Raw genomic sequence first — 17769 nt, forward strand, 5'->3', positions numbered from 1 at the left:
TCGGAAGGCGAGGCGTCTCCAGGAACGGATTAAACTCTTATTCTGAGGTATGCCTGTATATGGTATAAACTCTTCGGTCCCCAGGAAACTCAAGAGGGCCACTTAATGAACAAATGGTACCATCAGATGATTGACTGTACAGCTTGAAACAAGTGATAAGTAAAACTGAACATTAAACATTAAAAATCATAATGATTTTTTTAAGGTTAGAAAATCAAATTCGAATCCACCGAACAGCATCACAAGATGACAGTGAACCACACAAGCTCTAGGATTCTGTTATAAGTTTAGCAGAAATACCTCAACAATTAAGTGACAACTATCCTGGTGTTACCCTTGATCTCATTACATCAACTTAAGTTACATTTATTATAAAGTCTTCTGTCAGGATATATTGGAAAAGCCCCCCCTCCTAATTTTTAGGCTAATACCTAAAAAAATACAATCCCATATATAAATATGACCATTAATGTTATAAACAAAAGCAGCAGCTACACTAACAAGTATTAACCAGGTCATCTGTGACTTTCTTTTCATGACAATCTCTGAGGAAACCCAGATCTTGTACAGCTGTGCTACACTAGGTATGGAACAATCATTACTAAGAAAATTAATATGGACTGTATGGAATTTCAAGTACGTACCAGAGTTTTTGCTTACTGTGGCATAACCGAGTACTATATCCTGGGTACCTAATGATCTTCAAGCAGTAGCTTTTTTGTTATGCTTATGCTTATGTTTTGTATTTTTCTCAGTTCCGAATTGATACATGATTCCCAAGTTCTCACCTCGTACCAACCACTTGGGCTGGACGGTAGAGCGACGGTCTCGCTTCATGCAGGTCGGCATTCAATCCCTGACCATCCAAGTGGTTGGGCACTATTCCTTTCACCCCGTCCCATCCCAAATCCTTATCCTGATCCCTTCCAAGTGCTATATAGTCTTAATGGCTTGGCGATTTCCCCTGAAAATTCCCTCCCTTGCTCACCTCGTAGAAACCCAGTTTTTGGTGCTGGTTTTCAGTAGTAAAGGGTGGGTCTTGAAGGCCTGCATTATCTTCCGAAGGTTTGGCTAGACCAGTGCTTAGCTCACCTACCAAGAGCCCAACAGAAACGTGTATTTCATTGCATTCAAACTTACTGTATTTGTATAGGGGAAGAGGAAGGGAGCCGAGTCAGTACTAGACAAAATTTAAATAACCCAAATAATACATCTATAGAAGTCACACATGAACCAGATTTTCAAGTGCATTGTAAATGTAGAAATAAAGGAATGAGCAATGGTTATGCTTTGTCTTGTACAAAAGTATTCACTCCATGACATGCTTGGGAGCCCCACCCACCATTAACCCACAACATGCATGCACGGACCCCCCTCCCCCCTTCCTTCCATTTACCCATGATGTGCATGCATTGGAGCCTCCCCCCCTCCATTTAACCCCCATGACGTACATGCACGGAGGACCCCTCCCCTTTCCCCTTGACATTCAGGCATGGGAGCCCTCACCTTTTTACACTTGTTTGAGCTTTTTCTTTTTCCCTATTATTAAATTTTGTATTTGGCTCTGCTTCTCTTACCTTACAGGCTTGGGTCGTCCAGAGAGACGGAGGAGAGCAGAGGAGTTACCCATGAAGTTGGTAGCATTGCAGGTATAATTTCCAAAGTCGTCCAATTGAACGTGGTCAAAATGTAGCGAATACCTGTAAAAAATGAACGCCTTAAACAACAGACATTGCTTATAAAGGGGGAACATTAATTTTAGTTGCTTGTAAAATCTATTACTAAGTTGTTGAGGTGACTGCTTGTAAAATACAAGCAGTTACCTTAACTGTAGGTTGTAAAGGTCACAAGTCAAATAACACTTTAGTGGTTGGATGATGCATTTTAGTGTCTTCCATAATTAAACTTAATCAATCCAATGATACTAAAATTCGTCACACAATTTGTAATTTCCAAAAATAAATTCCTTGACCATTCATTCTACTTGTTCCTTTATGACAAAACTCTTGAAGTACATGATTACAGTGTTGATAGAGCTTATCAGGAAACAAATCAATGTATCAGGGGACCAACCAAATCACATCACTACCAAATGATTTGCTTCAACCACCAAGTGATATCTTGTCTTATAACTCAAGACAATCGCTCAGCTCATGTGTATTTTCTTATTGCTTTGCAAATTATCCAAGGTAAGAAAAGATACTGTACAAGTTATGTCTTTTTTTTATTTTTTATTTTAGAGCTATATACAGTAGTGTGATTAGTTGCAAACACTGTTTTTTACGATAAATAATAAATGAAGAATGTTACAAGTTGATAAACTTTGGTATATTCAGTAACACCATGCATAAAATGTAATTCGTATACCATTTATTATTTGTCTATACTCTAGAAAAGTAATTTCTGAACATTTTGGCACACAATTCACAATTATAACTCAAAAAATAACACTGGAAATCTTGGAGAGTATAGACACTTTACAGTCGCCGAGCATTTACACTGCTCGGACCGAACCACAAGGTTTGAAGGGATAACCCATATGAAGGGTACAATTCTGTACCCTTAGCCAATATATTTTATGTTACCCTTTCACATGGTGCAGTATAGAATACTGTAATTCTGCCTCGTGATGTTCAACTATTCTTTGTTCTCGAACCATATTTCCTGTCATCTAATGAAGCATTTCTCAACCTCGGCTCTACGAAATCTCAAGGTAACTAGGGGTTCCGAGAGTGATAAATAGGCTAGTTCCAATCATATGTAAATATATTTTTTGAATAATTTTTCCATTTAATTTCTCATTTTTCTTATTTAAGCATCGAGCAAAGATACACATCGTGTCCATTAAAATTGTCAATGAAATCTGAGCATTTATCTAATGTACGACCAAGAATTACTTCAAGGGTACACCATAGGGGGGCGACATTATCCCACATTGAGAATGCCTCTGTTCACCTAGCAGTAAATAGGTACTTTGGAGTTAGGCAACTGATGTAGAGTTGCATTCTGGGGAAGGTCAGAAGTTCGACCTTGGGGGACCTCGATACAAGCCTGAGGTATATACTGATTATATATAGACAGGCTTCCTGTTCCTGACAAAATGAATTATTCAATTATTTTTATTTCCATTGAACTGCATTCTCATTAAGAACTCTCAAACAAGGAAAGATCGAGGGATAAAAAGCAAGTAATTCTGCAAGACATGACATGACTGACCTCAGCAAGACACCATCAATCCAAACCACTCTTTCAAGTCATTCAACATGGCTCACACAAGGGGGTTCTACAATTTCAAACTCGCCACTACCAAGCCATCAGCCTCACCAGCACCATGAGTTGGTAGTAGATGCCAAAGCCATCTAAAGCTTAAAAATTGTATATGATTTAGATTATAGGATAAATGGCCCCCATGAGCATCACCCTCATTCTGTAACTAAACCTTGGTAATTACATGCACACTTACACAATTTAACATCACAAAACACATATTTTCGTTTTCAAACCTGTAGTTTGCATCCACTGTCTTACGGAGTCTCAGAGGATCCACTGGAATATCGCCAACTTTGTACCACTTGACCTGAGCTCGAGGTTCAGCTTCCACATAGCAAGCTAGTGAGGAATCATAGGCTACACCAGAGTAAACCTCGTCTCTCTCTGCCCACACTTTAGGTTCATCTGTTTAAATAAGAAGTATATGTTGAGATGCTGAAAAGACAAAATGCCAAGTGGTCAAATTATTGGCTGTAATAAGCTGAATCATTGCCATTACTGTATATCTGAATTTACATAAATTTCTCCAAGAGTCACCTCAATAGGGACAGAAAGCCAGCAGTTTGCCAAAGACCTACTCATTATTTCCAAGGACATTTACAGCTGAATTTTTAATTGGAGAACTGGCTTCACACTTATGGTTTCAGCACATGGGCAATTACACAGGTATATTTCTGCTATAGGTAAACAATCATTCTGTTTTCTGTCCTCCTTTGTGGCTTGTTGAGCTTGATGCTGTTGCCTCTTGTGAGAGTTACAGTGAACTTTTTTAAATAAATGGTCTGAAGTTATTACTATTGACCAGTACAGTATTCTAGTATTAAAAAAATTCATTACACTAAGAATGATAGCAGTGGTGGAGGTGATAAAAAAAATACCAGATAAAATACTCACGCATGACCTGAAGAGTAATGGAAGTAGAAGCCGGTTCTCCCACACCATTTCGAGCTGTACACTTGTAGATGCCATTGTCTTCAGGCACAGCGTCCTCCACACTCAAAGTTGCTCCCTCTGCTGGCCCAGGCAGATTTCCACCCTAAGGATACATGTCAGACTACTTTTCTTGTTGCTGTATTTGGCAAAATTACAGACTATAGTCAAATGCTGCTTGTCTCTTATTATTAGTTTTTCATTTAACAAACATTTCCTTAGATTGAAAGCAACTATTAATTTGTTTACATCATTCTCTATAATAGTTACAATATACAGAATGACATACTTATTGTTCATGGCATAATAATGAATCCGAGTACCTGTCATCCCCACTACCTGTCAGAACATTCAGAAATCACACACTGAATGTTCTGAAATGCTATTTTGGTGGGCCCCCTGTAGGCTCCCCATCCCCATTTTGTTCCCTAATTCCATGGGTTTTGCACAAGCAGTTCCAAAAGTGGGAGCAGGCTGGCAAAGCCCTAAGGTGACCTGGGATGATATCTGGTGATAGTAAGGCACTTCACAGCCAGGGTCTTTACTCCATAGAAACTGTCATTCCTATTTTGTTGCACCTATGGTTTCTGATGGGTTTTCCCAAGTTTGTGGCCAAGATCTGATCCTCTGCTCTCCATGCCTTCGAGTTAGCCAGAATCCTGGGGCTAAATTCACGAAGCAGTTACGCAAGCACTTACAAACCTGTACATCTTTTCTCAATCTTTGGCGGCTTTGTTTACAATTATTAAACAGTTAATGAGCTCCGAAGCACCAGGAGGCTTTTTATAACAATAACAACAGTTGATTGGCAAGTTTTCATGCTTGTAAACTGTTTAATAAATGTAACCGAAGCCGACAAAGATCGAGGAAAGATGTACATGTTCGTAAGTACTTGCATAACTGCCACGTGAATCTAGCCCCTGGACCAGGTAGACAGATAAACAGTATCTTGGAAGTCTGGTGTATTGAGCCAAGGATTAATGGTATTCAAGTTGAGCTCTGGAAACCATCGAGTGTCGACCAGTAAAGGTGCTTCATGACATTCAGTGCTGGAGAGTATTAAAATTTGGATTTCATTCAGAACACACTACATTTCTGGTAGTGTCTGACTTGTATAGTATATTGTATATAAAGTACTTGACAAAGGTTGAATAAGCTCCTCATTTACATTAATATACAACCCTGGAAAATCCCTCCTTGAGGCTTGGGGGATTTTTATTTTATTATTTTGCTTTTTTGCATTTATATATCTACACTGTACATGCTTCCTTACTAGTAATTACTAGTTTACTTTTTTACTTTCACTTTTACAAATCTGATCAACTGGGCATACTGAGAAGTTCTTCTCCATATCAGACCAAATTAAAATACTTTAGCTAGGCCCATGATGAATACAAACCTACAGTCAGAACGAGAACCTAGCAATGGCTGTAGCTATTCATAGGGCCTAAAATCTGGACACTGCTTACCTTGCGGCTCCAGGTGACAGTTGGCTTGGGATGACCAGTTGCATGGCAGGCCAGAGTGATACTGCCACCCATCTTTATGGTCACCACGCTGCGGTTGTTGGCCGGGTACACTGATGGAGGCACTGCAGCAGTCAAGTGTTGAAGACTTAATTAGTTTACATCAAGTGTTGCTACCTCAATTAAATGCTAACTACTAAAGACTCTTGTTAAGTGTTTACCCATTTAATTTTTAGATGACAACTTGCATCTGAATAAACATTTGAAGTGACATTTTGATTTAGGCAGGGCGAATCTAGCTTACCTCATGTTATATTTACCTGAATGACATCATTTCACTAGTGGCCTTGACAATGACAGGAAGCTGGTGGCTTGTCAAAAGTCCTCCCATTTGTCATGAAGATTTTCTCTCACTAGATTTTGAATTTGCAGCAATGTTTTGGCATTTAGGGCTTTAACAGGTAGACAGTTCCATGGGTTTATAACCCTATGAGTTAAAATGCTTGATACAAGCATAAAGTATATACAGTATATATATATATACTTTATGGTACACCACAATTTTAGCTCTTATTCAGTAACTACAGTCCAGCAAGTACAATTACTGTATGGAATTACCTACATGATAAAATAGGGGTCTAGCCACAAACCTCTGACGGCGAGTGTGTGGATGAGGGCACGGATAGGCACTGTACCAAGCTCACAAATGTAGGTGCCACTGTCTCGGGGTTCCACGGGTCCTAGAGTCAGTGATGTCCCATTGAAGCCAATGCGGTCATCCTGGGACACACACTGTTGGTTGATAGTACAATTTGAATGTTAGTGATTAGTATCTAGATGATTTATTTATGGACAATAGCAATTGTTTTCTATAACCCTATAAAACAAGTAAAGGTATATAGAGGCCATATGCAATACAAATAAAATACTGTACTGTAGCAAAATTCTAAGCTGGTCCCATTAGCTTATGTATGACATGCATAGCTGTCTTGCATGTCATAAATCATTGCCCATCCGGAGCAAGCACCACAATGCACCTCCTAGATGTGTTCTCAGATTTAGGAGGAAGCCCCTCTGAAATACTGTAGAGATTTTCTTATATCAGTGAGAATATCAATTACAACACTGAGGTGACTCAACTAGCAATCAGGGCACTTCGAGCTGTATCTGACATGGTTTAAGTTATACAACCTGAAATTCCCTCAAATAAAACAAAATTTGGAGGCTTCTACTGATGCCAGTCCAAGTTTTACAAATAACCCCAATGCACTCTGGTGTAGGTAGGCATGTCCTGGTACAGGGGTAAAGTGTGTGTGGCGAGGAGCACCCTGATTGCTGGTTCGAGTTACCCAAGTGTTCCAATTAATTCTCTTTAGTCTTAGTGTTATACATTATGTGCTACTTGTTACCCACAGCCCTAGTGTATCTGGCAACACAGGCTGTTGCAAGGTAATGTACCGAGTCAATGTAGACAACTTTTTATAATTGTTCATGCATGCATGTTTCCTCATTCTCAATATAATATTAATAAAATACAGTATTTTATTTGCAAGAAGGTACAATGGGTTGGTGAGATTACATTAGTGATATTTTTACGTTCTTGCAAAGCCACTAACACGCATACCGTTTCCGGCAGGTCCTTTTAATTTAACATATCAAGCAAGATGGAAAGGTACATTGTAGCAAAGTTTTATCTCAACAAATAACTTTAATATAAATTGACAGAGGTGATTACACTGGTAAAGGTGTCTTAAGTACTTATATTGGGGAAGTGGGAACTACAAAATACAGTTGAAGTAAAGCACAAGGTAGGGGTAGGCAGAGGTAGGCACAAGGTAGGGGTAGGCAGAGGTAGGCACAAGGTAGCCTACCTTGTGCCTACAAGGTAGCCTACCTTGTGCCTACAAGGTAGCCTACCTTGTGCCTACAAGGTAGCCTACCTTGTGCCTACAAGGTAGGCTACCTTGTGCCTACAAGGTAGCCTACCTTGTGCCTACAAGGTAGGCACAAATCCCTACATTGTAGGTTTGGGGAAGTAGTAGAACTCCCAGAACCCCATCAAGCAGGTATGAAGCAGGTACGGAACTATGAATATGAAATTAGGTACTTTTTGGTTTTACTTTTGAATAAGGCATAGGTTTGACAATTTTTTTAATTCGTGAGGGAGTGAGTTCCAAAGAATGGGTCCTTTTATTCTATTAATAATAATCGTAATCATGGGTATAGAATCTCGACACAGGACCCAAGAGAGAAAGATCACAGAGTGTGGTGTAATTAAGACAATACCTGGACATCGAGGCCATCAGCGTCTTGATGTAACACCCAAAGGATCTCATTCTTATAGCGCCAGGTGAGGCTGTAATCTCCTGTGGGAAGGATGAGCCATTAGCAGGAATCTCCTGTGGTGATGGTAGAGCGGATTGAATTAAGTCAGTCAGAAGGGAATGAGTGTTAATGAGACAAGCCTTGGTGTGGGTGAAGCAGGAAGATTAAATAAGCGTCTTTGGTAGGAGTGGCATGGCTCAGATAATCGAGCTGTGACAATGTGGCTTTAAAAGAATTAGTGTGTAATTCAAATGTGACGCAGGAAGCTGCTCAACTAGAAGGCTGTGCGTATCCAAAAGGAGAGGGAAGAGCTACACATTGAGGGTAAATCTTGGAAGAACAATAATGAAAAGAATATTTATTTTCAGAATAGTAGATAGGAGTACAAGCGATCATGGAAGACTTGCAGATATAGCAACATATTGACAGTCAGACTACAAACCTAGGTTATGGACCTCGCACGGGAGGAGGAGGGAGTCGCCCTGGATGGCAACCAGAGAGCTGTTGGTGGTGGTGATGACGGGGAGTGTGTCCTCTGGGTTGAGCGGGTCATAATAGTAGTCATTATTCCCTGTGCTCCACGGCGACCCCACTTGACCGGTTACCTTCAGCTGACCCGCCAACACTGTAATGAATAGATTACCTCAATAATATACTCGCTCCAAACTCTCATTAACTTAATGAGATGGTTTTGTTAAGTCTAGTTAATACATTCACTATATACACTACTAAACACTGAATGAATACTTTACATCAGTGTTCATACTAGAATGATTGAACGACATCCCATCATCCACACAAATCTTTGAAGGTGATGAAGAGAATGAATTGAGGGATATACCCATTACATGCGACACAGTCAGGAAGAACATTGACAAACCAAAGACTCAAAAGCCCCAAGTGTGGATGGATTTCAATCCAAAGTCGTCAAGGAACTGGCAAATGCACTATGCACGCCACAAACTTCTTTTCAGAAAATCCCTGGACCAAGGGATAGTTCCCCTGGATTGAAAATATGCAAATGTTACCCCTATTTTCAAAAAAGGCAGAAAACTACCGTCCGATCAGCTTGACATGACACATCTGCAAGCTCATGGAGAGAATCCTAAGGGAGGGAATCATCCAACATCTCGCAAAGAACAATCTTGTAAAATCAACGCAACATTGTTGTGTTAAAAATAGATTCTGCTTATTAACCTGCTCACATTTCTGGAAACCGGCTATTCAGACAAAGGGCTTCCGGTTGGTGTAGCTTACATTCAGGAGAAAGCTCCAAGCCATTACGACTATATAGCACTTGGAAGGGGTAAGTATAAGCATTTGGGATGGGATAGAGGGAAGGAATGGTACCCAACCACTTGTATGGTCGGGAATTGAACACCGACCTGCATAAAGCGAGACCGTCGCTCTACCGTCCAGAGGCAGATGGTCGTGTTGTCCCCACACCACCTACTGGTGCACGTCAAAGAGTCCGGTAAGGTGTTGGAACCCATTACTACATGGTTCATGGGTGGAGGGGAGAGGGATGGGGTGGGGGGCGCCTGCTTGCCACGAGAGAGAAGGGAGGTTATTATAGTGCCAAGTGATGTGGATGATAATACACAAGACCTTCATCATCTTCACTGGGATGCATAAACATCCCCCCCCCCTTCCCCCACCTAGACGTTCCGTCCCCCCATTTCCTCCAACATACACCACACCTCTCCTCCAAGCACACACCCTTCCCCTGTATTCTCTCAGAATGTTTGGCAATACGTTTATTGTTTGTGATGCGTGTCTATGTATGTATTAACACAATGTACTGAACGGGGTGAGAATAGCTTGAGCTACCTCATCCCTTTGTGTGTATTTTACCTCAATAAACTTATTTCAATTCCAATTCCAATTTTCCCTGTATCCTCCCTCCCCCCTCCCCCAATCAATGGAATAAAAGGTTGCACCCAGAATGCAAATCTGTCATCTGAAAATGTTTTGAAAATATATATTTTTTATTATCATATTTGGGTACATGTGCATTTGTGCAGGTTCCCTAGACTATATGAAGGGGAGTACAGTGTGTCAAAAAGCTAGTTACGTGGTGCTAAAAATCCCTTATGGTAACTATTATTTAAACTAATGTTAAAGTCTATGGGCTCGGCCCTGAACATTTCACATCTATAGACTTCGTGAGTGTGTGGCCGTTATCACCACCTCTGGTTGGTTGGTTGATACCTGGTTGATGGGGTTCTGGGAGTTCTTCTACTCCCCAAGCCCGGCCCGAGGCCAGGCTTGACTTGTGAGAGTTTGGTCCACCAGGCTGTTGCTTGGAGCGGCCCGCAGGCCCACATATACCTGGTTGATGGGGTTCTGGGAGTTCTTCTACTCCAAGCCCGGCCCGAGGCCAGGCTTGACTTGTGAGAGTTTGGTCCACCAGGCTGTTGCTTGGAGCGGCCCGCAGGCCCACATATACCTGGTTGATGGGGTTCTGGGAGTTCTTCTACTCCCCAAGCCCGGCCCGAGGCCAGGCTTGACTTGTGAGAGTTTGGTCTACCAGGCTGTTGCTTGGAGCGGCCCGCAGGCCCACATATACCTGGTTGATGGGGTTCTGGGAGTTCTTCTACTCCCCAAGCCCGGCCCTGAGGCCAGGCTTTACTTGTGAGAGTTTACGTCTCTAGGCCACCGAGACGACCCCAGTGTCCCAGAAATGACCATTAATGGTGTAAAGTTTAACGAGACTAGCCGCAAGCATCTCGCCTTCAACCCCGCACACGCACACAACTTTATCGATAATCAGCCCATTCTCCTAAATGAAAGTACTTACAGTAAACTATTTGGTCGAAAGTACCAACATGAAGTTATGGACCACCAGATGGTAGACTTTGGCATTATTGTATTTGTTCATACCGGAAACTTTCTTTATCAGTAACAAATACAAGACTTAACCTCTCCCAGCAGTGCTCGGCCTAATACACGTTATCTTTGGGATAATATAGTACATATACGTGCTATACTCGGCCTAGGAATATTGAAGTGGTTTTTAAGCTTTATTTTTTCTAGACTATAAAATTAATAGTACAAAATTCTATCTTCTGGTCCGGCCCGTCATACTGGTACTTTCGACCCAATAGTTGTAAACAGTACTATCATGAACAAATCCACAAGGGCTGTGATGAGGGTTCGAACCTTCGTCACGGCCCTTATGGATTTGTTCATTTGATGCATCACGCTATTGTGATTTCTGTGTGTAATGAAGAACTAAGGGATAGAACAGCTTATTGACAGAGCTTGGGTGCATGGGGGGGTGGGGGGAGTGTGTAAAAACCTGGTTTGTGTCTCTGAGAGGCTGCAGGATCCGTGGTAGGTCAAGTTGATTTACCGGTTGCAATTCTTATTACCATGTCGTAGCTCAGTCGATTAAGGCAGCGTCTGGGATGCTCCCGGACGTAGGTTCGAACCCTCGTCACGGCCCTTGTGGATTTGTTCATTTGATGCATCACGCTATTGTGATCTGTGTGTAGTGTAGTGTAGTACTATCATTTCAAGAGTTGACCAGACCACACACTAGAAGGTGAAGGGACGACGACGTTTCGGTCCGTCCTGGACCATTCTCAAGTCGACTGTTGAGAATGGTCCAGGACGGACCGAAACGTCGTCGTCCCTTCACCTTCTAGTATGTGGTCTGGTCAACATACTTCAGCCACGTTATTGTGACTCATCGCCTGCATTTCAGGAGTATGGGTTGTGATAACTAGATAACACATCATCCTGACATAATGGTAATTATAGCAACTATCTCTTCGATAGTACCAGTATGTGGCGATGGACCACTAAAAGGTCACTTGTCAACTTTTTAATTTTCTAAAGTCCGGGGTTAAATCTTCCTATGTACATGTCTTTAATAATTCTCTTTTATGTCCATACTGGCCATATTCATGTAAATTACTATGCGGAATCTACAGCTCACGGATATCACAAGTTAGGTAGATAACGGAATCTACCCGTGTTGGTTGGGGGAAAACATACCCCTTTCTTATCTTGAGGTTATCTTGAGATGATTTCGGGACTTAGCGTCCCTGCGGCCCGGTCCTCAGGCCTCCTTTTTGTTACACACCCCCAGGAAGCAGCCCGTAGCAGCTGTCTAACTCCCAGCTACCTATTTAGTGCTAGGTAAACAGGGCTATCAAGGTGAAAGAAACTTTGCCTATTTGTTTCCGCCTTCACCGGGGATCGAACCCGGAACCTTAGGATTACGAATCCCAAGTGCTGTCCACTCAGCTGTCAGGCCCCTTAGCTACTTGCAGATGTTGTCAAATATACAAGATTATCTTTAGGTTATCTTGAGATGATTTCGGGGCTTTTTAGTGTCCCCGCGGCCCGGTCCTCGACCAGGCCTCCACCCCCTAGGAAGCAGCCCGTGACAGCTGACTAACACCCAGGTACCTATTTACTTTATTTACTGCTAGGTAACAGGGGCATAGGGTGAAAGAAACTGCCCATTGTTTCTAGCCGGCGCCCGGGATCGAACCCGGGACCACAGGATCACGCGTCCAGTGTTCTGTCCGCCCAGCCACCGGCTGTTCAACAAGGTTGAACAAAGAAATTTACAAATACTTTAATTCTTATTTTCAGTATAATTTTGTTTAACCTAAATATGGAAACAATTGAAACACGATTTTAATATTACGAGTCATCTATAGGACACCAAATTAGGATTGACGGCGGGGAATATTTTGGGGAAGAAATTTCATAGAGCTCCAGTAACAATAATGAGGAGCTAACACCAGCCTCCCTCTCCCTCTCTCTCTCTCTCTCTCTCTCTCTCTCTCTCTCTCTCTCTCTCTCTCTCTCTCCCTCCTCCCCCCCTTCTCCTCCCCCTCTCTCTCCCTCCTCCCCCCTTCTCCTCCCCCTCTCCCTCCCTCCACCACCTACACCACCCTTTACCCCCCTCACCAACCCCCTCCCACCACTACACCAGCTACAACAACCCCCCCTCCCTCCCCCCAACACCAATTAACCCCTCCAACCACCCCCCCCCCCACCCACACACACTGTACCAACCCATCCATCACCACTTACAACAACACTAAAATCATCACACACAACCTTACTGCCAATATAACCAAGCATTTACTCAACAGTGTAAAAATGGGCCAATATTTGCTATACAAGCAGACCTTGAAGACCCATCCCGGCTGACAGGTCGTCCCCCCCCCCCCCCCCCCCGCCTCCTCTTCCACCGGCCGGAACAGCTCAGACCAAAACAATGGAAGGAGGCGAGGCGTGACGTCACTGAAGCATTATGCGAGGCAAGAACGATGGCTGATCAGCTGGCCCACAGCCTATCACCACACACTTTAACATGGGGGCCCCCGCCAGGACTGGTGGTGGGGGCCCCCGCCAGGACTGGTGGTGGGGGCCCCCGCCAGGACTGGGGGTGGGGGCCCGCCCGCCAGGACTGGGGGTGGGGGGTGAGGGAGGGGAGGAAATTATCCGGGAAAGCGCCAAGCCATTACGACTATATAGCACTTGGAACGGGTCAGGATTTGGGATGGGACGAGGGGGAAGGGAATGGTGCCCAACCGCTTTGACAGTCGGGGATTGAACGCCGACCTGCACGAGGCGAGACCGCCAGCCTACCGTCCACCCCAAGTGATTGAACTGAGGGGTGAATAACACTAATTCTTCCATCTCCCCCCTCCCCCCCCCTCCCCTGGGGCACCCAACGTGGGGGTTCATACACCAGAACGTGACTTCATACATGAATGTGGATGTATACATACATATACATGCGCGTACTGCAGTTACCGAGATATTGCGGTCATAAATCCCTCATAATCCCATATTACTTCCTCGTAAACTGCACCCTTGTTAATTTTTTTGTGGGGAGGGTAGGAGTGACATCCCCCAGGGGGGGGGATGAAACTGCTTCGTGAATCTGGCCCCAGGTTCCTAAGTGCTTGCGTAACTGCTTCGTGAATCTGGCCCCAGGTTCGTAAGTGCTTGCGTAACTGCTTCGTGAATCTGGCCCCTGGCCCTTGCGTCAGTCTGCGTCAGTCAGGTGACGCACAAGTCCACGAAATCCATTATAGTTATTCCCTTTGTCCGGGGGGACAGGAAGCCTGTTAGGCTTATTGAGGCGGCCCCATAGGCTAGACCTTCCACAGGATACAACCCACAACAGATCCCTAACTCCCGGGTACCTATTTACTGCTAGAAAATGTATATATGCTGGTTAGCATTGTAAATGTGTGGCCACGTCTGTGGTAGAAAAAAAAAAAAAAAAAAAAAAAAAAAAACTGCTAGGTGATCAGCGGCATTAGGTGAAAGGAAATGTGACCAACCGTTTCTGTTCCGGTCAGGGAATTGTGTGCGAGTCCAGGACGTAGCCCACTGTGTCCACACTGGGAAGTCTAATTTATTGTGTACAAATGCACAAGGGCCGTGACGCGGATTCGAACCTGCGTCCGAGAGCATCCGAATTTATTGTCGATGGATTTACTTGGAATGTGTTTACTAGTTGTGTTTTTACGGGGGTTGAGCTTTGCTCTTTCGGCCCGCCTCTCAACTGTCAATCAACTGTTTACTAACTTTTTTTTTTTTTTCCCCCACACCACACACACCCCAGGAAGCAGCCCGTGACAGCTGACTAACTCCCAGGTATCTATTTACTGCTAGGTAACAGGGGCATTCAGGGTGAAAGAAACTTTGCCCATTTGTTTCTGCCTCGTGCGGGAATCGAACCCGCGCCACAGAATTACGAGTCCTGCGCGCTATCCACCAGGCTACGAGGCCCCTGTAATGTGGCAGGGATGGAGGGACGGAATGGGACTGAAGGGACGGAATTCCATTCCCGGCTACTGGAACAGCCCGTCGTCCTAGTAGAACGTCGCATTTTGACGTATAGTCTACCTAAGGTAAAAAAAAAAAAACTAGAAAATGGAAGCGGGATGGCAAAATTTACGTACTGTCCCGTTTTCTGTTGTGGGTCCTCTGGTAGGTTAGGATAAAAGGCACTTTCGTACGATAGTTTCTTGACGTAGGGGAAACTTCAGGAGGACGGACTGCTAAAACAACACTTATGGAACCAACCAACCACCCTACCAGTAGCAGAACCACCCGCAACCACGTGCTAGAACCAGGTGCTGGGGGGGGGGGGGGATGGGGGGCACAGCACCCCAATCACGACCCCCGTCCCCCCCCCCACAGCACCCCACCACGCCCCTATTAAGCGCCCTTCCTTCATAAATCCGTCAGCGCTGTTGGCTGGGTTCATCAAAAGTCAATTACTTTATCAGTGTGTGGGCCACCCTAGCATACTGGCTTCCTTGGGGGCCCCCACCCTAGCATACTGGCTTCCTTGGGGGCCCCCACCCTAGCATACTGGCTTCCTTGGGGGCCCCCACCCTAGCATACTGGCTTCCTTGGGGGCCCCACCCTAGCATACTGGCTTCCTTGGGGGCCCCACCCTAGCATACTGGCTTCCTTGGGGGCCCCACCCTGGCATACTGGCTTCCTTGGGGGGGCCCCACCCTAGCATACTGGCTTCCTTGGGGGGCCCCACCCTAGCATACTGGCTTCCTTGGGGGCCCCCACCCTAGCATACTGGCTTCCTTGGGGGCCCCCACCCTAGCATACTGGCTTCCTTGGGGGCCCCCACCCTAGCATACTGGCTTCCTTGGGGGCCCCACCCTGGCATACTGGCTTCCTTGGGGGGGCCCCACCCTAGCATACTGGCTTCCTTGGGGGCCCCACCCTAGCATACTGGCTTCCTTGGGGGCCCCACCCTAGCATACTGGCTTCCTTGGGGGCCCCACCCTGGCATACTGGCTTCCTTGGGGGCCCCACCCTAGCATACTGGCTTCCTTGGGGGCCCCACCCTGGCATACTGGCTTCCTTGGGGGCCCCACCCTAGCATACTGGCTTCCTTGGGGGCCCCACCCTAGCATACTGGCTTCCTTGGGGGCCCCACCCTGGCATACTGGCTTCCTTGGGGGCCCCACCCTAGCATACTGGCTTCCTTGGGGGCCCCACCCTAGCATACTGGCTTCCTTGGGGGGCCCCACCCTAGCATACTGGCTTCCTTGGGGGCCCCACCCTGGCATACTGGCTTCCTTGGGGGCCCCACCCTGGCATACTGGCTTCCTTGGGGGCCCCACCCTGGCATACTGGCTTCCTTGGGGGCCCCACCCTAGCATACTGGCTTCCTTGGGGGCCCCACCCTAGCATACTGGCTTCCTTGGGGGCCCCACCCTAGCATACTGGCTTCCTTGGGGGCCCCACCCCCTTCATTGTTCAGTGTGGGGGGCCCCACCCTAGCATACTGGCTTCCTTGGGGGCCCCACCCCCTTCATTGTTCAGTGTGGGGGGCCCCACCCCCTTCATTGTTCAGTGTGGGGGGCCCCACCCTAGCATACTGGCTTCCTTGGGGGCCCCACCCTGGCATACTGGCTTCCTTGGGGGCCCCACCCTAGCATACTGGCTTCCTTGGGGGCCCCACCCTAGCATACTGGCTTCCTTGGGGGCCCCACCCTGGCATACTGGCTTCCTTGGGGGCCCCACCCTGGCATACTGGCTTCCTTGGGGGCCCCACCCTAGCATACTGGCTTCCTTGGGGGCCCCACCCTAGCATACTGGCTTCCTTGGGGGCCCCACCCTAGCATACTGGCTTCCTTGGGGGCCCCACCCTAGCATACTGGCTTCCTTGGGGGCCCCACCCCCTCCATTGTTCAGTGTGGGGGCCCCACCCTAGCATACTGGCTTCCTTGGGGGCCCCACCCCCTTCATTGTTCAGTGTGGGGGGCCCCACCCCCTCCATTGTTCAGTGTGGGGGGCCCCACCCCCTCCATTGTTCAGTGTGGGGGGCCCCACCCCCTCCATTCTTCAGTGTGGGGGGCCCCACCCTAGCATAGAGGCAACAGTGACGGAGTGAGAGGGTCTAGTAAGTCAGGTGGTGATACAAATGGGTAAATTAATCTCGCACCATTGATAGACAGGATTCTATTAACCTGGGTGGTGGTTATGGTGGCCCCTTCCCTTAGACTTCCCCCCCTCCCTTTAACCCCTTCCCAGTGTCCCTGAGTAACGTCTTCCATTAGGGGTGAAGGTCCATCAAGTGTCAGGCTGGAGTCAACCAAACTGTTTCCACCGGGCGAGCGGACAGCACGCTGGACACTTGATCCTGTAGTCCCGGGTTCGATCCCAGGCGCCGACGAGAAACAATGGGCAGAGTTTCTTTCACCCTGCAAATGGGTGAAAGTAGAAATGGACAATCCAAGAAACGTGTAATGCTAGCATGGATAAGAAATTAAAAATACCATCTTCTTGAAGTTATCTTGAGATGATTTCGGGGCTTTTGTGTCCCCGCGGCCCGGTCCTCGACCAGGCCTCCACCCCCAGGAAGCAGCCCGTGACAGCTGACTAACACCCAGGTACCTATTTTATTGCTAGGTAACAGGGCCATAGGGTGAAAGAAACTCTGCCCATTGTTTCTCGTCGGCGCCTGGGATCGAACCCAGGACCACAGGATCACAAGTCCAGCGTGCTGTCCGCTCGGCCGATGACTGTACAACCCCCTGGCCACTTCAGGGGGGGGGGGGGGGTGTAGGGTTTGTTTATAGCTTCAGCCCTGCAAACACAAACCAAAACTGTCTCTATTTTCCGCTTGTTACAACTTGTGATAAAGTTGTTACATCTTGGCTTAACGTGTTTATGACGTATTAGAACGTTGTTACAACCTGCTATATTGGTTGTTATAACTGGTTAGGAGGTGTTAAAACTTGTTCGAACGTTGTACCAACGT

At 46.0% G+C, this 17769-nt stretch overlaps 2 protein-coding genes across 5 annotated transcripts in view; one reads left to right on the forward strand and one right to left on the reverse strand.

Moving 5' to 3' along the window:
• The window catches only part of Ctu2 (Cytosolic thiouridylase subunit 2), a 44675-nt gene extending 41894 nt beyond the window's left edge, over nt 1-2781 (forward strand). For all 3 annotated transcript variants that reach the window (XR_006775002.2, XR_011225483.1, XM_045769592.2), the window contains one exon: nt 1585-2781. The gene's annotated coding sequence lies outside the window, so the exon portion shown is untranslated. The remainder of the gene's footprint in view (nt 1-1584) is intronic.
• The window catches only part of LOC123774896 (protein amalgam), a 91814-nt gene that overhangs the window by 28420 nt on the left and 45625 nt on the right, over nt 1-17769 (reverse strand). For both annotated transcript variants that reach the window (XM_045769589.2, XM_045769588.2), the window contains exons 2-8: nt 8434-8616; nt 7953-8032; nt 6317-6458; nt 5670-5791; nt 4165-4306; nt 3504-3675; nt 1578-1700 (exon numbers count right to left, since the gene is read on the reverse strand). In XM_045769589.2, coding sequence (XP_045625545.2) covers nt 1578-1700; nt 3504-3675; nt 4165-4306; nt 5670-5791; nt 6317-6458; nt 7953-8032; nt 8434-8616 — 964 coding nt within the window. The remainder of the gene's footprint in view (nt 1-1577; nt 1701-3503; nt 3676-4164; nt 4307-5669; nt 5792-6316; nt 6459-7952; nt 8033-8433; nt 8617-17769) is intronic.

Source organism: Procambarus clarkii, chromosome 84, assembly GCF_040958095.1.
Source record: "Procambarus clarkii isolate CNS0578487 chromosome 84, FALCON_Pclarkii_2.0, whole genome shotgun sequence".
NCBI lineage: Eukaryota > Metazoa > Arthropoda > Malacostraca > Decapoda > Cambaridae > Procambarus > Procambarus clarkii.